A 25,286-nucleotide genomic window follows, 5' to 3' on the forward strand; every position below is an offset into this window, starting at 1 on the left:
AAAAAAAAATCATAAATTTGTCAAAAAAACGATAGCGCTTTTGTCACCATTTTCCGACTCCCATAGTGTTTTTATTTTTCGGGATCTGGGGCTCAGTGGTGGCTTATTTTTTGCGTCCTGAGCTGGGGTTTTAAATAATACAATTTTTGCGTAGATTTGATGTTTTGATCACCTGTTATTTTATTGCAATTTGGAGGCAACCAAAAAAATATAATTCTGGCATTTTGATTTTTTTCTCATTCAGCCAGAATAATTGGTTTTAAACTCTGCTAGATCGGGCATTTCTGAACGCAGCGATATCAAATGTGTGTTTGATTTTTTAATTGTTTTATTTTCAATGGGAGAAAATGGGAGGTTATATTAACTCTTATGTTTGATTTTTCTTTTTTTTCATATTTTTTCTTAACATTTGTTTTTTTACACTTTTTACTGATCTTATTAGTCCCCTTAGGGACCTTTGTTGCGCCCAGAAAAGGGGGTACTCGGCCCCAGGCAGTAACAAATGGGAATGTCATTCTGGTGGCCGTTGTCCGGTTCTGTGCCCTGGGCCCCTTTTGTTAATGGGGGGTATTTACAGGGTAGATAAGAGTTTTTGTCATGTGATGCCACCTGCGGGTTGCGGTTAAGGATGGAGAACCGCTGCTGCTTAATGTAGGTACTCCCAGGGCTGATGGTAGTGGCAGCTGTGATTGTAGGCCCTCCGCAGGTAGGGCTGTGCCTGGGAGATGTAACGGGGGCAATAACGGAGACCACACCATGTTGTCTTTAACAGTCTCTACCCACTGTGGACCCAGGGGTTGCTGGTTCAGGTCCCTTGGAGGACCAGTGCCAATGTAGTGACCCAGGTTGCTCTGTCCCCAGCACTCTCAGTTTATTGGGTCCCCATAGCATGGAGCGTTTGGGGGCCCCGACTGTCCCTTTTGGGGTACAGTCTCCTCCGTACGGCGGGCAGTGCGAACCCTGTGGGGAGGTAAGTGTCCGAACCTCGATTCTAGTTTACTGCTGATGCCCCCGGATTATTTGGTTCGATGAAGTCCGTGAAGGTGTCCTCACCGGTCAGGTATTTGCCAAACAGTCTAAGGCCTCTTTCACACGTCTGTGTCTCCGGTATGTGTTTGGTCCGTTTCCTCACGTACTGGAGACACTGACACACGTAGACCCATTAAAATCAATGGGTTTGCGCTCACGTGCGTTTTCTGCCATGGACCGTGTGTACGTGTGGAGCATACGTGTGCCCGTGTGCTCCACACGGAGACATGTCCGTTTTTCTCCGGAATCACGGGTGTCACACGGAACGCAAACGGATCACACGGAGGTGTTCCATGTAACACACACTGGAGAAAACACACGTGTCTGTTAAAAAAATAACAAAACTTTACTCACCTTCTCCAGTGCTGCTGTCTCTGCCACTGCTGTCACTTGCTTCTGACCGCCGCTCATTATGCTCATTGCATATTCACTTCACTGCGGGCCAGAAGCAGCAGCAGCGGGGAGTCGGCAGGACCGGAGACCGAAGATCAGCACCACGGACAGCTACGCCAGGGACAGGTGAGCAGAAAGTTCCTGTTATCCGTGTGTTATCACGAATAACACACGGAGAACACACGTGTGCCATAAAAACGGCACACGGAGGACAATACGCACCTTTGACACGTCCGTGAAAAACGTGTGTGATTTTCACGGACGTGTGAAAGAGGCCTAAAACTTGTGCTTGACCTAGGGCCCTGTGCCCCGTGCGTGTTCCGGGCCCAGCGGTATCTCCGGTACCCGTCCTGGCTCTCTCCTGTGCCCCCGGGGTTCCCCGTTACACGGACTCAGCTCAGGCACGTCCGCGCACCTCTCCTGTTTGCTACTCGACTCTATCCTCACTACTCACTGACCCCTCCCACCAGGCTGGCTATACCCAGGGACTTGTTCCCATGGCGACCATCCCCTTACATTGTTAACCCTTTATGCCCAGTGTGGAGTGGAGAACTAGGATTTTGGTCGTGTTTTGCTGGTATCGGCACTGGTACTCCAGGTCCCAGGGGGTAGGTTCTGCATCCCCAAGAGGATGCAGTGCCATGTAGTGCCCTTCCGCCCGCGCTCTCAGGGTTCATGGGCGGGGCTTCTATTTGCACACTTTTGCAGTTTCGCGCTCTTTTGGGCCACAATGATGGTGCAGCCAATTTTTCAGCATTAAAGATGGTGGCAGTCTTTACACAAACAGTCCATTAAATACAGTTCTTAAGGCACACGTCACCCGTGTTAACGGGCCTTGTCCGTATCCTGTTCATGACGCCAGAAAAAGGGAAACTATAGCGCCCAGAGAAGGGGATGCTCGGTCCCGGGCAGTAACAAATGGGAATATCATTCTGGTGGCCGTTGCCCGGCCCCTTTTGTTAATGAGGGATATTTACAGGGAAGATAAGAGTTTGTCATGTGACGCCACCTGCGGGTTGCGGTTAAAGATGGAGAACCGCCACTGCTGAATGTGGGTACTCCCAGGGCTGATGGTAGTGGCAGCTGTGATGTTAGGCCCTCCGCAGGTAGGGCTGTGCCTGGGAGATGTAACGAGGGCAATAACGGAGACCGCACCAGGTTGTCTTTAACAGTCTCTACTCACTGTGGACCCAGGGGCTGCTGGTTCAGGTCCCTTGGAGGACCTCTCTTGTGTGCTACTCGACTCTCTCCTCACTACTCACTGACCCCTCCCACCAGGCTGGCTATACCCAGGGACTGGTTCCCATGGCGACCATCCACTTACATGATTAACTCTCTATGCCCAGTGTGGAGTGGAGAACTAGGATTTTGATCGTGTTTTGGTGGAACCGGCACTGGTACTCCAGGTCCCAGGGGGTAGGTCCTGCATCCCCAAGAGGATGCAGTTCCGTGCAGTGCCCTGAGGGTCTCAGGGGCGCTACACCTTTATGCCTGCAGTGTCCGATGGCTACTGCTGTTAAGAGCGATGCTCTGGCATCCCTCTGAACAGCAGAAATGCTGTTTTCCTATGAATGCCATCGCCCAGCCGGCTTTCACAGGAAGCACGTCATTACAGAGACAGGGGTCATCACCTAACCCCGGTTGTCATGACAGCCCATCGGCACCCCGTGATCACCCCACTGGGCCACCAATGACAGTGGGGTATGGCGTTCTCCCTGCCAACGCGTGCTAAATCGCGCTGTCTGAGTTTGACAGTGTGATCTAACTAGTTGACAGATCCAACCACATCTGTTAGCTGAACACGTTAGCTGATTAATCAGCCGTACGAGCCTGCATTAAAGGGACAGTCATGGCCTTGGGTATACAGGTACTTCCAAGGTCGTGGAGGGGTTAAATGCAAAAATTCTGCAGGTAAAGATATATTTTTAGTGCATTTACGTTGAGGAAAAGCATAAAAAACGTATGTTATCCGTGCCTAAGAATGTCAATACCATGACGCTTCAAAAATAAAACAGCTTTATTTAAATCATAATACACGAAACAGAGTAAAAAAACACAGCGTCAAAAACGCAATAAAAATGCAGCATAAAAACCACAATGAAAAACACAAGTAAACTAACGTGCGAGATGGTGCAGCGATTCTCCAGCGCCAAAAAGTGAACGGATACTGATTGTGGGAATGTAGCCTAAAAGTAGCAGTTTTTCAAGTAATGTGTATTTGTTTTTGTATCAAATAATTTGAGTAGGGTATGTGCCTACAATCAAGACCCACTACGTCCTTGACACGGCGGGTATTGACCTACGAGAACGCGAGTCTCCTCCGCAGGAGACCGCAGCTGTTTGTGCCCTTGATCCCGGCTTGGGCATTCGCAGTCTCCCTCTTCTGTTCTCCCTGCAGAGAACGCTTGTGGCTCCACAGCAATCAATTGACATGCTGCAGCTGGGGGAGTCGCACCGCAGGTCAGTTTACGCTGTGGAAAAAACAAGCAATAGTGGGCATGGGACTTCTATAAACCCATACACTGCGCTTGTACTGTACAACGCAGCGAAAACACTCTGTGTCCAAAACGCTGTGAACCCTGATCATGGGCCCGGGCCCTAATACTGAACATTCTGTGATGAAAGTTATATTATTAGCCTTACTTTCATGTTATGGGTTAAAAAAAATTCTCAGTCTTGTGAAAATTGTTTCTGTTTTCAGTGAGCTATTGATTAAAATCCTACTTGTGTTTTCTAATGGGGCGTACTCATTTATGTTGAACACTATATAAGTATATATCAATTCTATGATTGCACATCCAAATCTCAAACAAGGAGAAGACTGATCAGTGATGCAGCCAAGAGGCCCATGATCACTCTGGATGAACTGCAGAGATCTACAGCTGAGGTGGGAGAGTCTGTCCATAGGACAACAATCAGTCGTACACTGCACAAATCTGGCCTTTATGGAAGAGTGGCAAGGAGAAAGCAATTTCTCAACGATATCCATAAAAAGTGTCAATTAAAGTTTGCCACAAGCCACCTGGGAGACACACCAAATATGTGGAAGAAGGTGCTTTGGTCAGATGAAACCAAAATCGAACTATTTGGGCACAATGCCAAATGATATGTTCGGCGTAAAAGCAACACAGCTCATCACCCTGAACACACCATCCCCACTGTCAAACATAGTGGTGGAAGCATCATGGTTTGGGCCTGCATTTTTCTTCAGCAGAGACAGGAAAGATGGTTCAAATTGATGGGAAGATGGATGGAGCCAAATACAGGACCATTCTTGAAGAAAACCTGTTGAAGTCTGCAACAAACCTGAGACTGGGAGGATGGAGATTTGTCTTCCAACAAGACAATGATCCCAAACATAAAGCAAAATCTGCAATGGAATTGTTCACAAATAAATGTATCCAGGTGTTAGAATGGCCAAGTCACAGTCCAGACCTGAAGCCAATCGAGAAAATGTGGAAAGAGCTGAAAACTGCTGTTCACAAACGCTCTCCATCCAACCTCACTCAGCTCCAGCTGTTTGCAAAGGAAGAATGGGCAAGAATTTCAGTCTCTTGATGTGCAAAACTGATAGAGACATACCCCAAGCAACTTCCAGCTGTAATCACAGCAAAAGGTGGAGCTACAAAGTATTAACTTAAAGGGGACGAATAATGTTGCACGCCCCAATTTTCAGTTATTTTTTAAAAAATTTAAAAATAAGCAATAAATTCGTTCAACTTCACAATTGTGTCCCACTTGTTGATTCTTCATCATAACATTACAATTTTATCTTTATGTTTGAAGCCTGAAATGTGGGAAAAGGTTGAAAAATTCAAGGGGGCCGAATACTTTCGCAAGGCACTGTATGTCTCCTGATCTGAACCCAACTGAAGACCTATATCAGGGCTTGTTTTTTGCAGGATAAGTTGTACTTTTGAATGATGCCATTCATTCTGCCCATATTGTACTGGAAATCAGGAAAAAAATTCCAAGTGCGGCACTGTATATTAGGAAACATTCCTGTCACTGACCACAACCTATGAACTGTCATGTGATAGTCCTGGGAGCCCATCCATGCTGGTCACGTCATTGAATGTATGAGCTGCCATGTAAACCCCCCCCCCCCCATCCCCCAGGAGCCTATACATGCTGATAATGTCAGTAACCACATTGTATGAGCTGCCATGTAAACCCACCCGAGAGCCCATCCATGCCGGTAATCACTGACTGTATGAGCTGCCGTGTTAGGCTGCTTTCACACATCAGTTTTTTTGCATCAGGCACAATCCGGCTCAAAAACCTATGCAACGGATGCGGCGAAAAAAACGGATTCGTTGCTTAAGTTTTTCCATGCGGCCTGTCCGTTTTTTGACGGATGCGGCTTGATAATGAGCATGCGCAGTTCAAAAAAACGCATGCGGTGGCCGGATGCAGTTTTTGCCGCAGGACGCCTCATCCGGCATCCATAGGCTTGCATTGTAAATCGCGCCGCATCGCGTTTTTTTTGCCGCACAAAAAAACGTGCCAGGCAACGTTCCATCCGGCCGCCGCATGTGCTAAATATGCCGCATCTGGCAAAAAACGGACGCAACGCAGGGCATGCGGCACAATACGGCGCTAATGCAAGTCTATGCTGAAAAAACGCAACCGGCGGCTAAAAAAAACCTGTTGCGTTTTTTCTGCAAAGCGCCGTATTGTGACGAACAGGAAAAACCGGATGTGTGAAAGCAGCCTAACCCCCCTGGTAATCCATCCATGCTGGTCATCGCTGACTGTAGGAGCAGCCATGTAACCCCCCTGGTAGCCCATCCATGCCGGTCATCACTGAATGTATGGAGCTCACAGCCACTGAGCGATGTCGCCCAGGAGGGGGCGTTGCAGGAAAGCCCAGACAGTAGGTGACAGCCGCTGCCTCCACCCACTCCATGTAGCCCGGCAATGAAGAGGAGAAGCCTGCGATCATGGCAGGAGGCAGCCCAGGATGGTGCGTGTCACTGGCACTGCCCGCAGGCTGCTCTCTGCCCGCTCCGCTGTCCCTGGGTGAGAAGAGGCGAGGGCGGCAGGCTGTCTTCTGGATCCTGGCAGGAGCAGGACATGGAGGGGAGAGCTTGGCCCCTGCAGCCTGAGAGGTGAGGAGGGCACTCCGCAGCATCACTGCTCCTCCAGCATCCTGTGCCCCTCACCACTGGGATCAGCCATGCTGCCCGGGGTCGGGGTGTTTGGCACCAGCCTGACATCCAGGGTGATCATCCCTTTGCTGAAAGACGAGGGTTTCTCCGTGAAGGCTTTATGGGGCAGGACTCAGGAGGAGGCCGAGGAGCTCGCCAAGGAGATGAGTGTGCCCTTCTATACCCACCGCATCGACGACGTCTTACTGCACCAGGATGTGGACCTGGTGTGCATCAAGCTGCCCCCTCCCCTCACCAAGCAGATCGCAGTCAAGACCTTAGGTGAGTGCCAAGATGCCCCCAGTTGGGCACCCCTCTGCAGCCATGCGTGTGGCCAGCCATGTCCTAGCATTGTATCAGGCCCTAGTATGGGCATCACTGGTGCCAGTCTGCAGAGATCGTGCTGCAGTCACTTCTATCTCATCTAGACTGGCATCATTATTGGGGTACTGACCGTCACAGTGTCAGACCTCTGGGGGGTTTCTTTTAGGAAATGTAGGTTTACGTTCCAGTGTAATTTATGGTCACTGGCACATGTGGTGATGGCACCTGTCACATGGTGGGAATATGTGCCAGCGACCACCATGGAAGGAGCCTGTGTCCTCCGCTCGTTTTTGGATGGATGTTTGTATGGCAGTTGTGTTCTGTGGTTGTGGTGACCGGTCCATGTCCGCATCTCTCGTCACTTCATCTCCTAGAGCTCACGCCTTTACTTAGTAAGATATCTGCATGGTAGCTGGTCACACATGGATGGCCTCCATTATGCAGATAAAGGTTGTCAATTCGGACCTCATGAGCCTATATGTAAGAGCAGTGTGAGAAAAAAATGGCACCAATGTTATTCAATGAGGCAGAGCAGAGCTGCCATTGTTTCTTCACCTGTAATTGGGATGAGAAAAAACTCGCCACATGCCACATATGGTCGCGGAAATCAGACGAGACTCGCCAATGCACATCTATGGGTACGAGACGAAAAATGGACGTCACATGGACCATCCTAGTGACATCTGAATTTTACAGACACATTACCATTCTGTAGCCGAGAGCACTATGGTCCTGAAGATGACTGTACAATAATAGAAGAAAACACATCTGTGCATTTATCACCATACAGTGGAAATCAGTCCGGGGATCATTAATGAGGAGCAGAGTAATGTCCAGCACCTTCAGCTTCAGAAGACAAAGGAATATACACTGAGTGGTACAAGTATAATGGTTCCACGTGTATGAGGTAAATTTGCTGTCACCCAAGTCTGTGCTGTGTCTTACACGTCATTTAGGCTAGTTTCACACTTGCGTTCAGCGCTTTCCGTCACTATGGAGAATAGCGCAGTCCGTTAACGCACTGCGCTGTTCTCCATAGACTTGTATGGACGACGCACTGTAACGCAAGTGTCTGCGTTGCATCCGCTGGACGACGCAGCGTCGTTATTTTGACGCTGCGTCGGGGGGATGGAACGCAGCATGTAACGTTTTTCTGCGCTTGACGGAGTGTCAAAAAAACGCAACCTGCAGGAATCCGTTAGGCGTCCGTTGTTTTTATAATGGACGCCTATGGTGGCGGATTCCGTTAGAATGCGTCATTTGACGGATTCCGTTTACGCAGCTGTCTTTACACAACTGCACATGCTCAGATGTGTAAAGACAAGGAAAAAAAACTACAACGGATTGCGTTATTTTGTACGATCTGTAGCATGCGTTGTGCCACTACATGCAACGCATCCGTTACATCCGTCACACAACGCAATGCTACGGATCCCGTCCAACGCAAGTGTGAAACTAGCCTAAATAATGTCCTCCTCTGGAGTATTGGACTTGGTTACCTTCTTCAGTATGTAAATCAGAGCCATAGGATGGATCATAAGCGTGGATTTCCAGAATAAAGATGGTGACTAAGGCCACGTGCACACATTGAGTATTTGGTGAGGTTTTTTTACCTCAGTATTTGTAGCCAAAACCAGGAGTGTCACAATCAGAGGAAAAGTAGAATAGAAACACGTCACCACTTCTATATTGGTTACTCATTCTTGGTTTTGTCTTACAAATCCTGAGGCAAAAAACTCAAGAAATATTCAATGTGTGGACGTGACCTTGGAAAACAGAGCATGACGTCATCTGATTATTAGCTTTCCTCAGCATAAACTTCTGCCGGTTCGTGGTTGAAAAGTTTTCCAAGAATTTATGTCCTAGCTTTAGGGTAGGTCCTCATTATCAGATTGGTGGAGGTTCCTCACCTGCCACCGCCACCGGTCAGCTGATAGACCTTCCCTCAGTGGCAGGGTGTCTATGGATTTTGATCAGCACAGCTCTGTGCACTTTCTAGCAGTTAGTCTTGGATACTGTCCTTAGCTCCCATTCACATCAATAGGATCTGAGTTGCAGCATCTGAGTATGGAGTTGATCAGTGGTGGTGGGTGTTGGACTCTGATTCTCGACGAAGATGACACCACTGTCTGCAGAATTCTTGAATGCAATAGTTACACGATTATGATGTAAAGTCCTGCTCTATAGTCGTTTTGCTTGTGAAATTAGAAGTATACATCATTGTGGCGATATACCTTCAGTAGTTAGCGGTTGAATGCTTGCTTGGCCAACAGCTTTTCTTTCCAGCTCCTCCATGCTCATGTATGTATGTATGTGTGATCCCAATGGTGGAGAACATGCTGCTCCCAGACTCTTTCAATCCTTTTTTCCACCATCATTCACCCAAGAAGTGTTGGTCAGCATGTGTATGGCTATCATTTATGCTAGAGACTTGTCTGGCTAATTTAGTAGTTTGACCAAATATGTCAGCTTCTGCCCGGTCTGAGCCAACATGTAAGGCGGGTAAGTAGGGCATAAATGATCACACCCAGTGGCGTAACTAGAGTTTGATGGGCCCGGGTGCAAAGATCGGACCTGCCCCCCCCTCCCCCTCCACCGACACTCTGGGTACGGGATAATGACGCCAGCACTCAGGGTACGAGATAATGACGCTGACACTTGGCTCTTTCTCTCAGTACCCAGGTTTCCCATGATCTGAAATCCCTCTTTCCCTCAGCATTCAGCTTTCCTATGTTCTAATATCCATCTTGTCCTCAGCACCCAGTGTCCCCATGCTCTGCTATACATCTTTCCCTCGGCACCCAGCTTTCCCATATCAGAGCAAGGGAAGGCTGCATGTTGAGAGAAGAAGTATAGCAGAGCACAGGAAAGCTGGGTGCTGAGGAGAAGATGTATAGCAGAGCACAGGAAAGCTGGGTGCTGAGGAGAAGATGTATAGCAGAGCACAGGAAAGCTGGGTACTGAGGAGAAGATGTATAGCAGAGCACAGGAAAGCTGGGTGCTGAGGAGAAGATGTATAGCAGAGCACAGGAAAGCTGGGTACTGAGGAGAAGATGTATAGCAGAGCACAGGAAAGCTGGGTGGTGAAGAGAAGATGTATAGCAGAGCACAGGAAAGCTGGGTGCTGAGGAGAAGATGTATAGCAGAGCACAGGAAAGCTGGGTGCTGAGGAGAAGATGTATAGCAGAGCACAGGAAAGCTGGGTACTGAGGAGAAGATGTATAGCAGAGCACAGGAAAGCTGGGTGCTGAGGAGAAGATGTATAGCAGAGCACAGGAAAGCTGGGTGCTGAGGAGAAGATGTATAGCAGAGCACAGGAAAGCTGGGTACTGAGGAGAAGATGTATAGCAGAGCACAGGAAAGCTGGGTACTGAGGAGAAGATGTATAGCAGAGCATAGAAAAGATGGGTGCTGAGGGAAAGAGACTTTTTTCCTCAGCAGAAAACTTTCCACCTCCCATGCTTGTGTCTTTGACCCCCCTTCTTATACATTTCTCCAATACAATAATGGCCCTCACATAGTCTTCGATATAATATAAAGGGTCCAACATAACCCTTCATATATTCATATGATCTTTATAATTGGACATTGTATAGGAAATCTTAATGCTAGTGTGGAAGCCTCATGGCAGTTTTATTTATGTTCTAATAATCCTTTATTATGACATGCTGCTAAGGAAAAAAAGCTACCACTACAAGCAGGAATGAGTTTATTCCTTCTGATTCCTATACTATATAGACGGTAGGTGGCCCTACACCTGCATGTGGCTCTCTGCTGATGGATCAGTTAATGGTACTTGAATTTACTAAATCTTTATAAGTTAAAATGGGAAATGACCTGTATGTATAATATATAACCGTATTGCAGTTTATATTATATGCTGATAAGTTAGTGAGTCCATAGTGTACACTATCCGCAATATCCTCCTAGTGATACATGTTACTTGTGTGTACTACATTGTGACATCCATACTTGTGCCTCTCCCTTTAATGACCCTGTGTATAGATCATAGTCATAGTGGAGAATACCGGCTCAGCCTTGGTTTGTGGCCGTCTACCTGGCGGGTTTATGTGAGATCTAGTCTTCAGTCACCAGAAATTCCAGCTTTTCCACATTGCTTCCAGGTGATGGTGACGTGTGACCTGGCTCAGACTGTAGGTGAAAGAACCGTTTACTTTTGCGATATCTTTTTGGGGTTAATTGTCTTTAGTCAATATAACAATATTAAGTATTTGCAGGTTTTTAAGAAAAAAATAATTTGCTTTCCAAGAACTGTTTAAAAGGCCAAACTCAAAATGCTGGGATCTTTTGAACCTCTGGTAGGGAGGAACTTAGTAGTCCATCATCATCATCATCATCATCATCTGGTGCCTACAGTTGTCAAAGCAGAATGGTTCCTACATGGTATTCTTATATCATTAATACTCTGACCAATGACGATGGGATTTGTAAACTTTGGATCTGTCTGTAGGTTAGTGGATCATTTAAAGTGGGAATCTATCACTAGGTTTGGTGCCTCATCTGAGAACAGCATCATGTGAGGGCAGAGAGCCCGATTTCAGGGACGTATCACTTATTGGGTTGATTATAAAGTTCTCTCAGTGCTGAGCTCTGTATAACCCTGCTCACACCACTGATTGGCAGCTTTCTGTCTACACTCTGCATAGGCAGGAAGCTGCCTGTCTTGATGGGGACAGGGTTACACAGAGCTCATGAATATTCTTGACTGCCAGGCAGCAGGTTTATGAGTCCTCTAGGGATAATCTCCTGCTGATAAAACAGTGATTTTATCAACACTAAAGTAAGCAGCCCAGTAAATGACACATCTCTGGAATCATGGTCTCTGTCATTACATTATACAGGATATAGCTGACTGGTATATTTTAACATAAATAACTATGATATAATGTCATTAGGGTTAAACTGGTCATATTCATTCATTAGAAGATCTGTAGGGGCATTTACAGCTATCAAAACTGTGTACCTACCGTGTTTCTCTGAAATTAAGGCACTGTCTTATATTATTTTTTTCCCTGAAAAATGCACTAGGGCTTATTTTCAGGGTAGGGCTTATTTCCATGGGATGGGGGTGAGTTTTCCCCTCAAAAAAGAAAAGCCTCCCCGTCCAGGAGAATCATACTTACCAGACCCTGTCTGAATCGCTCCCATGTCCTCTTGCGATCCTTGGCAGGCGCTCCCAGCAGGTATTCTCCACGGTGGTCTTCCTCTGCTTTTGGCTGGCACTCACGCACACATCAGATCACAAGCGCACACACACATATCACATCACACGCACACACAACATCCTGTAATACTGTATTGCTTCCGGCAAGCAGGGGGACCTGGGATGCAGTGCATTGAAGCACGAGGACCTGCGGTGGAACACACTGATGCGTTCCACCGCAGGTCCTCCATGCATTCCACCGCAGGTCCTCCATGCATTCCACCGCAGGTCCTCCATGCATTCCACCGCAGGTCCTCCATGCATTCCACCGCAGGTCCTCCATGCATTCCACCGCAGGTCCTCCATGCATTCCACCGCAGGTCCTTCATGCATTCCACCGCAGGTCCTCGTGTTCCACTGCGTCCCAGGAGCAGTATGGTATCACTTTATGTGTGTTGGTGTGCATTCCACCACAGGTCCCCCCCGTTCAGGGTCTGGTGAGTATGATTGCTGGGTCTTCTGTCTTTCGTCTCTCTTTTGGGGGTGCCTGTTTCTATAATGAAGTGTCCAGCAGTATTGTTTAATTTTCTTTAGCTGCATAGACACTTCATTATTGAACCGCAACTAGGGTTTATTTTCGTGGGATGTCTTATATTTAAGTCTTAGGGGTACTTTGCACGATGCGACATCGCAAGCCGATGCTGAGATGTCGCACGCGATAGTCCCCGCCCTCGTCGCAGCTGCGATATCCTTGGCAGCTTCACATGGACTCGCCTGTCATGAGACGTCGCTCTGGCCGGCGACCCGCCTCCTTATTAAGGGGGCGGGTCGTGCGGCGTCACAGCGACGTCACACGGCAGGTGGCCAATAGGAGTGGAGGGGCGGAGATGAGCGGGATGTAAACATCCCGCCCACCTCCTTCCTTCCGCATATCCTACGGAAGCCGCGGTGACGCTGGTAGGAGATGTTCCTCGCTCCTGCGACTTCACACACAGTGATGTGTGCTGCCGCAGTAGCGAGGAACAACATCGGACCGTCGCGTCAGCGTAATTATGGATTATGCCGACGCTGCACCGATGATACGATTACGACGCTTTTGCGCTCGTTAATCGTATCATCTAGGCTTTACACACTACGATGTCGCATGCGATGCCGGAAGTTCGTCATTTTCAATTTGACCCCTCCGACATCGCACCTGCGATGTCGTAGTGTGCAAAGCTGCCCTTACTCTGAAAACGCTGAATATTCCTGCTAGGGTTTATTTTCAGGGTAGGGCTTATTTTCGGGGAAACACTGTATCTCTTGGGTTGGTACCTCTTTTCTGTGACTGGGCTGAGGATTTGTCAGTTTACATTTCCGACTATCACAATGACTGGTGATGTGACTCAATTTTGGCATAGACATAAGATCATTGATCCTGACATTTTTAAAGAATCTGGTGTCTCTAGGCTAATGCGGGCGTCACACGGTACGATCTATCGTGCGATCGCACAAGCGATTGTCCCCTCCCCCGTCGTTTGTGTGTCACGGGCAAATCGCTGCCCGTGTCGCACAAAGTCGTTAAACCGCCATCACACGTACTTACCTGCTGAGTGACCTCGCTGAGGGCGGTGAACATCCTCTTCCTGAAGGGGGTGGGACGTTCGGCGTCACACAGCCGCTGGCCAATAGAAGCGGAGTGGCGGAGATGAGCGAGACATAAACATCCCGCCCACCTTCTTCCTTCCGCATAGCCGGCGGGTGCCGCGGGACGCAGGTAAGCTGTGTTCATCGTTCCCGGGGTGTCACACGGAGCGATGTGTGCTGCCCCAGGTACAATGAACAACCGGTGCCATGAAAAATAAACAATTTTTTAAAAATAAGCGACGTGTACACGACTCACGATTTGTGACCGATTCTGCGTCGTTCGGAGGCGTCACACGAGATGACGTCGTGAACGATGCCGGATGTGCGTCACGAAAACCGTGACCCCGACGATGCATCGCACGATAGATTGTCTCATGTGACGCCCGCATTATTGTAAAAGTTTATGTCTCATCCTTTTTACGGATAAATTCCAATCGGCCGTATCCGCTGGCTGCTTCTCCTGCCGGCATCATCCATTTGTATTTTTCTGCCACATACAATAACCTCTTTTCCTTATTCTTCCACTAATAGGAATATTTCCACAACTCTTCTATTAGAGCCTTTCTGGACCAGTCAATGGCAATTTTGCCCCATCTCCTAATGCTGCGTAATTAGTTGAAGAACTTATAAAAGGTGGATGATGGCGGCCATATACATTGTTTGCCCCAAGGATTTGTATTCACTTGTGATTATTTTTCATCCTGAGACCTAAGACGCAGGGCGTTTGATACACAAAGGAAATTCTTTCTTTTTGGAGGTAGATCTTCCTATAATTAGTTTTGAACGTTTCCTGTAGAATTGACCTGATGGGGATGTTACTTGTGTTTTATAAAACACATTTAGGTTTTAGAAAAGGGAATGAAACTTTTACGTTCCGATGATCCTTAATGTAGCGCACTGCGGTGATGTATGATGTCTATTTATCAGGACCCATCTGGCTCTATATCACGTACACATTGTAAAAGGGGAAGCAGAATAGTAAAGACGTGCTGTACCCAGCGATGAAGATTTCTTGTAGACATCGCGGTTGTAAAATACTTTCACATGGAAATGACTCATAGCAATAAAGCCTTAAAAGGGAGCGTTGTGTATGGAGTGTACAGGGCCCGCCAGACTCGGGCATATCTGGGACTATTCTGCTATAATGACCCCATAAACATCATAGGGGGGTGGTTCCTAGATGCATTTTTTTCTATTTTTATGGAATATCTTTTGAAAGCCTTCAAAATATTTAGTCTGCAGAAAAACAACTAATGACTTCAGATGGGACCAGAATGATCCAACCTTAGGCTGCTTTCACACTACGTTTTTTTAACATGCGTCATGAACGTTTTTTTGCTGCAAAAGCAGATCCTGTTTTTGCAAAGAAAAACGCATGTGTTATTTTGCAGGATCCTGTCACTTTAAGTTTATGGGTGGGCATTGGACTCATGTGATCGGGAGTGAGGGGAACTGAACGTGAAAGACTGGGAGCCGACATCTGACAGCTGCGGAGGCTCGTAATCAAGGTAAACATCGGGTAACTTGCTTGGATACCTGATATTTACATTGGTTACAAGCGTCTGCAGCTGCTAGGAACAGGGGTGCCTGCTCCCTGCACACGTAACCAAGATAAACATCGGGTAACTAAGCCCGCGGTTACCCGATATTTACCTTGGTTACGAGTGTCCTCCGCTCTCAGGCGGGGAGAGAGGAGAGAGAGGGAGGGGGAGAGAGAGTGGGAGAGAGGGAGGGGGAGAGAGAGACTGATCATGCCAGGCTGGTTTCAGGGCATGCTCAGTAGAGCAAGCAGGATCCTGTCTATCAGCATGCCAGCGTTCACATGCGTTTGTGTGCAGTATAGTCAGGATCCAGCAATTTGCAGTATTTGGACGCAGCTCAAAAACGCTACAAGTAGCGTTTTTGAAAAAGTTAAAAAACTGCAAGTTGCTGGATCCTCACTATAACGCACGCAAACGCAGGTGAACGCATGTTGACGCGAGTCCATTGCAAATGCATTGAAATGAAAACGCATTTGCACTGGATCCGTTTTTGCGTTAAAAAACGTTCATGACGCATGTTAAAAAAACGTAGTGTGAAAGCAGCCTTACATAGACGTCAATTGTCCGTAATGTGTATTTCTAGTAAGGGGCATTCCTCCGTCTGCCTATTTCATGCCCTGGGGCCACCTTGTAGTGATTAGATTTCATTGATGAGGAGCTTGTACTTATGTCCTGTGATTGTGACCGTCACCAAATGACAAGATTTATTAGCTCTGCTTCCAACAATGGATGTTATCGATATGAGTAAAGAAGCCATCACATGGCGTATTGAGCGTCTACAGTGTGATCTGATAACGTCTGGGAGAAAAGTTTAGAAGTATTGTTATCAGTGTCATTTGACCATGTTGATTAAGCCGAGACACGAGGATTGTGACTTTCTGGTCCTCAGTGGTATAATGCAGGGACACGTGATGTACCATCCCATAGCATGTGAAATTACATGAAATCCAGACGTTTCTCCAGGTACATACAACTTGCACACAATCACTTTATTCTAGGGTTATTCTGATTTCGGGAAGACATGCTTCTTAATATGGGAATTCTTTTCTGATGCCAAGACCTCAGCTTGTTGGCACTGAATTGAGAGCCCTGTCTGTTTACTGCGCGTCTAGATAAGATTTCCGTTCTGGCCATGTGGGTATCTTGTGACCCGTCTGCATCTGTTGGCGACACATCACCAGGACGAGTTCTCATCCATGACCATCCTTATTTTTATACTTGCATGCAGGGATGTAGAAAACTGTAATGGACAAAATATTAAAGCGTTGCAATGCTTTTCAGAATATGCTTGATATGTTACTTTATTCTTTGATTTTGGCCACGTTCTCATAATTAAAGTGAACCTGTCAGGTCCAATATGCACCAAGAACCACAAGCAGTTCTGGGTGTATATTGCTAATCCCTGCCTAACCGTCCCTGTATACACTAGCATAGATAAAGGGATCTTTAGAAAAAGTATTTCTAAAGATCTTTATGATATGCTAATGAGCGCAGGGACTAGTCATAGGGGTTAGTTCCTGCTCTCATTCCACGCTCTTAGCATATTAGCACTCCCACAGGGACATGTTAACATGCTATTCAATGCCCACTGCCAGCGTCATCACCAGCAGTGATGTGCGTACCTGTCTGTTGCTACAGCTTCAGACGCCGGGCACTGCGCATGATCCAAAGTCCCCAGTACTTCTGGTCATGCACACTAGACCTCTCTGAAGCAGGGACGCGTACACCCGACTTCGCAGTGACCATGACCAGATGTGTGGTGACCTTGTCATGCACAGTGCCCGGCATCTGAGGCTGTAGCAACGGACACAGGTACGCACGTCACTGCTGGTGTTGACGCTTGCAGTGGGCATTAAATACCAACTAGTCTCCTGTGCAGCTCTGCCCACGGTGGCTTTTAAACTGTTTTTCTCTGAAATGCCACAGGACTATTTTATTGTTTTCCTATGGGCCCAAGAGCTCATGGGCAGGTAGTTTCTAACTCTCTGCCTAGCGCCTGCGATATGTCTGCCGGCTCAGAGCAGACATTGACAGAGCAGCTGTTTCTCTTCTGCTCTCCTCAGTTGACGGGATGTCTCTGCCGATGTCATGCTGATTGACAGCCGGCTCCCTGCTGTTTATCTGCTCGGAGTGAGAGGTCAATCAGCATGGCATCGGCAGTTACACCCAACAACAGAGCAGCCCGGAAGAGGAAGAGCTGCTCTGTTGACCTGAGGTCAAGTGATAATTATTAATAATAAAAATAATAATAATAATAATTTTATTCATTTATATAGCGCTATTAATTCCACAGCGCTTTACATACATTGGCAACACTGTCCCCATTGGGGCTCACAATCTAGGTTCCCTATCAGTATGTTTTTTGGAGTGTGGGAGGAAACCGGAGTACCCGGAGGAAACCCACGCAAACACGGGGAGAGCATACAAACTCCTTGCAGATGGTGTCCTTAGTGGGACTAGAACCCAGGACCCCAACGCTGCAAGACTGCAGTGCTAACCACTGAGCCACCACAAGGCTGCAGTGCTAACCACTGAGCCACCGTGCCACCCGTGATGAATCAGAACCACCAGCAGGAGCGGTCCATGACTGGTTTGAGCTGTTAACAGGCATAAAAGGCAGGTAGTTAACAACTTCCTGACTGTCAGTTCTTAGCCCTATGAGGAAATAATAAAGTAGTCCCAGATAATCCCTTTAAGTCTTCTAAGTCTAGAGTGAACCTAAACTAAGCCAAGTGGACTGAAATGTATTGGGCTGCATGTGACGGGGTGTATTTGATTTCTTTGTCAGGCTCCATGTAATGTTTTAGTTTCAAGACATTCCTTTTAGCCAATAGTTTCTTTTGTGCCCTCCTTTATTTGATCTTGTAAATGTCACTGAGGGAGGGATGGGTCATCAGCTACGTCTGAATCAAATAGGTATAAGGTATTTACTCTGGAACTTTCAATCATGTTTTCGTTACATATACCTGTTCATGGGATATGGTATACCCCAAGACTGTCTCTTCTACATAGCCACGTAAGGTAAGATGTAATGCTCATGGGTGTGAGCGGGAGTGGATCCACCGGGCCACAGTATCGGTTCATCTGAAGGGTGTGACTTAGGCACACACTGGGTTTTCACCAGAGCCTCTGGTGAAACTGATATGAAGACAGGGTGCGGTTTCTAGACCCCATTAGCAGGTTTCTTGAGGGAAGCAAGAGGAATCTAAATTTCTTAACTGCATGGTATCAGAGAACAATGATGTGGCATTCAAAATGGGCACAAGTCCAAATAAATATGTGCCAGACTGTACTGATTGCTGCGTGCTTGCCCTACTTCTGCAGATGCATGGCAGGCTTGTAATTGTTTTTTGGTAGAGCCTCATTTTTCAAGAACATCCCTCTTATTGTCCTATACTGTATTTAGCCCCAGCACAATCTTTGGTAGAAAGAAAGTTGGTTATTGGCATAACTTGATGCTTTACTGTTGAAACCCACTTGGATGTTGAGTGATTACATGAGCAGCTTCATTCTATACTGCACACATATAAGGATAAAATACTTTCTGCCAAGTGTTTCATATGCGATTTAACCAGAAGGATAATATTATGTCACATGGAGTTTTGCACAAACTTTGCCAACTGTCACGGCGACATTGGGCACTGTTCAGATTGCAGAATCTGACACTCTGCCCGATGGTTTCCCTGGTGTCTGGGATCTACACAGGCAGACTCAGGTTCCCACATGTTGTGTGCTGATGCATAGGCAGGCTAGCAAGAGTTGATCTCTGCTGGTCTGTTTGCTCCTTTGATCACTTGTTGTGGGGACATCTATCACATCTGCTCCCCTCCTATTTATACTGGTTGAACCTTCCACCCATGCCAGCTATAGTTTATTCTATGTCGGTCTGTGAGGTGTGCTATCCCAGACTTAATAGTGTAAGTTGTGCTCTTTGCTTGGAGTGGTTGTGGAATTTACCCCTGTTGTTTTGTAGCTTTTTTCCTTTTCTTGTTTTTCCTCCTGAACCTCTTATTGTCTTTTACTTTTGTGTGTGTGTGTTTGTGTTTGTGTTTGTGTGTGTGTGTTTGTGTGTGTGTGTGTATGTGTTAGTATGTGTATGTGTGTGTATGTGTGTGTGTGTGTATGTGTTAGTATGTGTATGTGTGTGTATGTGTGTGTATGTGTTAGTATGTGTATGTGTGTGTGTGTATGTGTGTGTGTGTGTGTGTGCGTGCTGTATGAGACCCGCAACACACATCCGGTTTTTTTTTGTACGTGTGCGGTACGTATTTGCACGTACCGGAGACACGTACATACGGAGACCCATGTTATTCAATGGTAGATGGCACACGCACGTAAAATCACACGGAACGTGTGTCCGTGTCGTAAGTACGTGTGTGCGCTTTTCTACACGGATGACATGTCCGTTTTTTGCTGGCAACACGCAGGCACAGTCCCGCTTTAGTCTATGGGTCCGTGCCTGCACGGACCGCACACGGAGTATGCCCGTGTTCAGCACGTATCGTCCGTGTCTGTTTTTAATCACGAAATCTGAAACACTTGTTACCAATCTATCAGGTCAATAGAAAGCAAACAACACCAGGATCTCATGATGAATGATTAACAACGTTAATTGGGTAAGAATGCGGGCCTTTATAAACGAACAGCACACGGACAGCACACGTGCGTATTTTATGTCAATACGGACATTCCACACGCACATACGGCTCGCATACGCCATCACACAGATGCCATATGTACTGGAGAAACGCCCCAAAAAAACGGAACACAGACCCGAAAAACGGACCGTGTTACACGGACATTATTTTTGCGGAAGTGTGTTTTAGGCCTGACAGAGTTTTGGTTTTCCCTTGTCCGTCTTTATCTTTGAGTTTAATCGCACTCCTATCCCGTCCCTTCCCGGGGTAAAGGGAATCAGATCAGGACTGGTCAAGGGCAGTGCCATGAAGGAGACTCAGGCCTCTCTACCATCAGGAGTATCCCTGAGATTAGGGATAGCATAGGACTTCCCTTAGCTTTAGAGACAGCTTAGGAGCTTTGGTTCCCTGATATCCCATGGTCATTATGACATATTGGTTGCCAAAAAGTTCTTTTTGAGATATACAGCGTTCTAAAACATCCCAATAAAGCAAGAAGCATTATGACTGAATGTTATACAAATTAATATAATAAATGGCTTATGACTATCACCTTTATATTTGTAAGATAGTTTAGTATAATAAGAAAAAGAGAGCTGATTTGCATACTTTTCTGCCATGGAGCTTTGCCAGTTTGCTGATTTCTTTATGGAAAACCATTACTTCCCTTTTTCATCATATTAAAGGCATATGTTGACATAAATGTAAAGTCCATTGCAAAAATAAGGTTGCAAAAGATATGTCATAATAAAAAAAATAAAGTAAATCTTATGACTCTGGTCTGCAGGATCATCACTCACAGATTATTGTAATTTCTACCATTTTAGCATTGCACAGTGGGTCGTCTCGCACAAGGCACACACAAGTGTGACCCCGGCCTTATTTGATGTCTATTTAGGTTTTCTCCAAACTTCATGTCATGTCAAGAGATGACAGCATTCTTGATATGTTTTTTACAGTCCTGTTTTAATTGGTGTCCATTCCATTGGCAGGAAGATGACGGAGTACAGAGTCCACCCCCGTCTCACCTCATTAGCATTTAACCTCAATAGGCACGGTAATTATTGAGAAAACAGGCTTCTTGAGAAAAGGTATCAATTTAAAGTGCATTAAAGCTCCATTATATGCTTATCTACTGTGCTGACAGGTCCTTTTAGCCATACAAATTACATACATTATTAAGTAGATCTCTAAAGGCCGCTCTATACGCTGCAATATCGTTACCGATATCGCTAGCGTGCGTACCCGCCCCCATCGTTTGTGTGTCATGGGCAAATCGCTGCCCATGGCGCACAAAATCACACGGACCCGTCACACTACTTACCTGCCTAGCGACGTCGCTGTGACCGGCAAATCGCCTCCTTTCTAAGGGGGCGTTTCGTTCGGCGTCATAGCGAGGTCACTAAGCGGCCGCCCAATAGAAGCGGAGGGGCGGAGATGAGCGGGACGTAACATCCCGCCCACCTCCTTCCTTCCTTATTGCCGGCGGCTGCAGGTAAGGTGAGGTTCCTCGTTCCTGCGGTGTCACACATAGCGATTTGTGCTGCTGCAGGAACGACGAACAACATCGTACCTGCAGCAGCAACGATAATCGAGATTAGGAGGGCATGTCACCGATTAGCGATTTTGAACGTTTTGCGACGATTCAGAATCGCTCATCGGTGTTATACGCAATGACATTGCTAACGCGGCCGGATGTGCGTCACAAATTCCGTGACCCCAACGAGATCGCTTTAGTGATGTCGTAGCGTGTAAAGCGGCCTGAGGCTGGTGTAATTAGTTTGAAAATCCACTTCAGAATGGCTTGATAATTTTATATATTCACTTCCTGCATGGAAAAAAAAAAAATCACAAAAAATGCAAGCAACCTAATTTATATAAGGCCACGTGCACACATTGAGCATTTGAGGAGTTTTTTCTTCAGTGTTTATAGCCAAAACCAGGTGTGGGGAAGAAATTTAGAAGTGGTGCCGTGTTTCTATTATATGTTTCCTCTGATTGTTTCACTCCTGGTTGTGGGTTACAAATATTGAGGTAAAAATGTACCCAATACTCAATGTGTGCACGAGGCCTAAAGTTGCAGTAACTTACATTCACAAATCCTCTCACAATTTAATATCTATAGACCATAGAATTTGTAAAACAACTAGGTCAAGATGACTTTGGGATAGCGAGTAACTGGGGTTCCTAAGCTGTCCCTGAAGCTAAGAGGCCCTACGCTATCCCTAATCTCAGGGATATTCCTGATGGTGGAGATGCCTGAGTCTCCTTCCTGGTCCTGTTCCTGACCAGTCCTAATCTGATTCTACCTCCTCCTCCCCCTATAGATGGACAGGAGTGTGTAGAAACCCACAAAAAAAGACAAATATGGGAAAACAAAACTCTGTCACACAGCACGCATACATAACGGATAACGGATAAGACAATAAGAGGTTCAGGAGGAAAAACAAGAGTAGGAAGAAAGTATAAAACAACCGGGGTAAACTCCACTACTGCCCCATGCAATAAACACAACTTAACCCCTTAGTGACGGAGCTAATTTTCACCTTAATGACCAGACCAAATTTTGCAATTCTGACCAGTGTCACTTCATGAGGTTATAACTCTGGAACGCTTCAACGGATCCCGGTGATTCTGAGATTGTTTTTTCGTCACATATTGGACTTCATGTTAGTACCAAATTTAGGACAATATTTTTTGCGTTTATTTATTAAAAAAATTGAATATTGGCAAAAATTTTGAAAATTTAGCAATTTTCAACTTTTGAATTTTATACCGTTAAACCAGAGATTTCTGTGACACAAAATAGTTAATAAATAACATTTCCCACTTGTCTACTTTACATCAGCACAATTTTGGAAACAAATTTTTTTTTTGTTAGGAAGTTAGAGGGGTTCAAAGTTTATCAGCGATTTCTCATTTTTAGATCAAAATTTACAAAACCATTTTTTTAGGGACCACATCACATTTGAAGTGACTTCATTAGGCCTAGATGACAGAAAATACCCAAAAGTGACACCATTCTAAAAACTGCACCCCCCAAAGTACTCAAAACCACATTCAAGAAGTTTATTAACCCTTCAGGTGCTTCACATGAACAAAAGCAATGTGGAATGAAAAAAAGCAAAAATTAAATTTTACCTAAAAATGTTGCTCTAACCCAAATTTATTCACTTTTAGAAGAAATAACACAACAAAATGGACCCCAAAACTTGTTCCCCACTTTCTTATGAGCGCGCCGATACCCCACATGTGGTCAGAAACCTCTGTTTGGACAAATGGGAGGGCTCGGAACAGAAGGAGCAATATTTGAATTTTGGAAAGCAAATTTGGCTGAAATAGATTGCGGGCACCATGTTGCATTTACAGGTCCGCTAAGGTACCTAAACAGAAGAAACCCCTCACAAGTGACGCCATTTTGGAAACTAGACCCCTCAAGGCTTCTATCTAGGGGTATAGTGAGCATTTTAGATCCACAGGTACTTCACAGATTTTGTTAACGTTACGTTGTCATATTGAACATTTTAATAATTTTCTCAAAAATGTTGCTTTAGTATCAATTTTCTCACTTTTTCAAGAGGCAATTCCAAAAATTTGACCTCAAGGTTTGTTAACCACTTTTTTATGAGCGCGGTGATACCTCACATGTGGTCTGAAACCTTTGTTTGGACAAATGGGAGGGCTTGGAACGAAAGGAGCAATATTTGAATTTTGGAAAGGAAATTTGGCTGAAAAAGATTGCGGGTACCATGTCACATTTGGAGGACCCCTAAGGTACCTAAACAGCAGAAACCCCGCACAAGTGACCCCATTTTGGAAACTAGGCCCCTCAAGGAATTTATCTAGATGTTTGGTGAGTACCCTGAACCCCCAGGTGCTTCACAGAATTTTATAACGTTGAGCCATGAAAAAAAAAAAAAATTTTACCACAAAATTGTTATTTCAAACAGGTAGCTTTTTTTTTTTTTACAAGAGTAAAAGGAAAAAATTCAGCATAACATTTATTGTGCAATTTCTCCTGAGTTTGGCGATACCTTATATGTGGTGGAAATCAACTGTTTGGGCGCATGGCAGGGCTCGGAAGGGAAGGAGTGCCATTTGACTGCAAAATTGGCTGGAATCAATAGCGGACGCCAGGTTGCATTTGGAGAGCCCCTGAGGTGCCTAAACAGTGGCGGTCCCCCACAAGTGACTCCATTCTGGAAACAAGACACCTCAAGGCTTTTATCTAGGTGTATAGTGAGCAGTTTGAATCCACGAGTATTTCACAGAATTTGATAAGCTTAGGTTGCCATATTGAAAATTTTCATTTTTTTCACAAAAATGTTGCTTCAGCATAAAATTTCTTACTTTTTCAAGAGACAACAACAAACCGTGGACCCAACAGGTTGTTATCCAATGTCTTATGAGCACAGGGATACCCCACATGTGGCCAAAAACCTCTGTTTGGATAAATGGGAGGGCTTGGAATGGAAGGAGCACCATTTGAATTCTGGAAAAGTTGAAATAAATTGCGGGCACCATGTCACATTTGCAGGGCGCCTTGGGTACCTATACAGCAGAAACCCCCCACAAGTGACCCCATTTTGGAAACTGGATTTTATTCAGGAGTATAGTAAGCATTTTGAATCCACAGGTACTTCACAAAAATGTTGCTGTAGCAACAAATATCTCACTTTTAGGCTATGTGGCCATGATCCAGCGACACGGCGTCTAGTACACAGTGTCAGCCTTCCTGCAGAGATGTGAGTGTTGTCCACGGGAGAACGCAGCTGCCCATGCCCACGATTTGGGTTCAGGCCGCTGTGGAGCTCTATGCTACCTGCAGAGAACACTCTTGTCTCCGCAGCATAAATTGACATGCTGAGGCTCGGGAAGCTGCGCCACAGGTCGGTTTATGCTGCGGAGAAAAGAAGCACATTGGGCAAGCACATTGGGCATGGGATTTCTAAAAAATCCTTCCACTGTGCTTCTACTGCACAACGCAGCGCTATGGACGCAGGGAAAACACTCTGAGCCCAAAACGCTGCAAATCCCGATTGTGGGCGCACAGCCTAAAATGCTACAATGGATGAATGGATAGATGTCAAACATATATAACGTCCCACCCCCTGCATATTCTAAGCTGGCGCCCTTTAGTGCCTTTCATGTGGCACTAAAGGGTGCCTAGCCTTGTATTTAGCCCCCCAAAAAATTAATAATTAAAATAAACGACGTGGGGTCCCCCCTATTTTTGATAGCCAGCTAGGGTAAAGCAGACAGCTGTAGCCTGCAAACCACAGCTGACAGCTTCACCTTGGCTGGCGATCAATTTGGAGGGCTCCCCAGGCGTTTTTTTTTTTAAAAAAAACGTGGGGTCCCCCCCAAATTAGATCACCAGCCAAGGTGAAGCGGACAGCTGGGGTCTGGTATTCTCAGGGTG

The 25,286-nt window shown here is 46.0% G+C and overlaps 1 protein-coding gene across 1 annotated transcript in view; it reads left to right on the forward strand.

Moving 5' to 3' along the window:
* The first annotated feature begins 6,145 nt into the window (after nucleotides 1–6,145).
* The window catches only part of GFOD1 (Gfo/Idh/MocA-like oxidoreductase domain containing 1), a 110,448-nt gene continuing 91,307 nt past the window's right edge, over nucleotides 6,146–25,286 (forward strand). Inside the window, exon 1 of the mRNA XM_075314743.1 lies at nucleotides 6,146–6,854. Coding sequence (XP_075170858.1) covers nucleotides 6,602–6,854 — 253 coding nt within the window. The 5' untranslated portion in view covers nucleotides 6,146–6,601. The remainder of the gene's footprint in view (nucleotides 6,855–25,286) is intronic.

Source organism: Anomaloglossus baeobatrachus, chromosome 6, assembly GCF_048569485.1.
Source record: "Anomaloglossus baeobatrachus isolate aAnoBae1 chromosome 6, aAnoBae1.hap1, whole genome shotgun sequence".
Taxonomy (NCBI): domain Eukaryota; kingdom Metazoa; phylum Chordata; class Amphibia; order Anura; family Aromobatidae; genus Anomaloglossus; species Anomaloglossus baeobatrachus.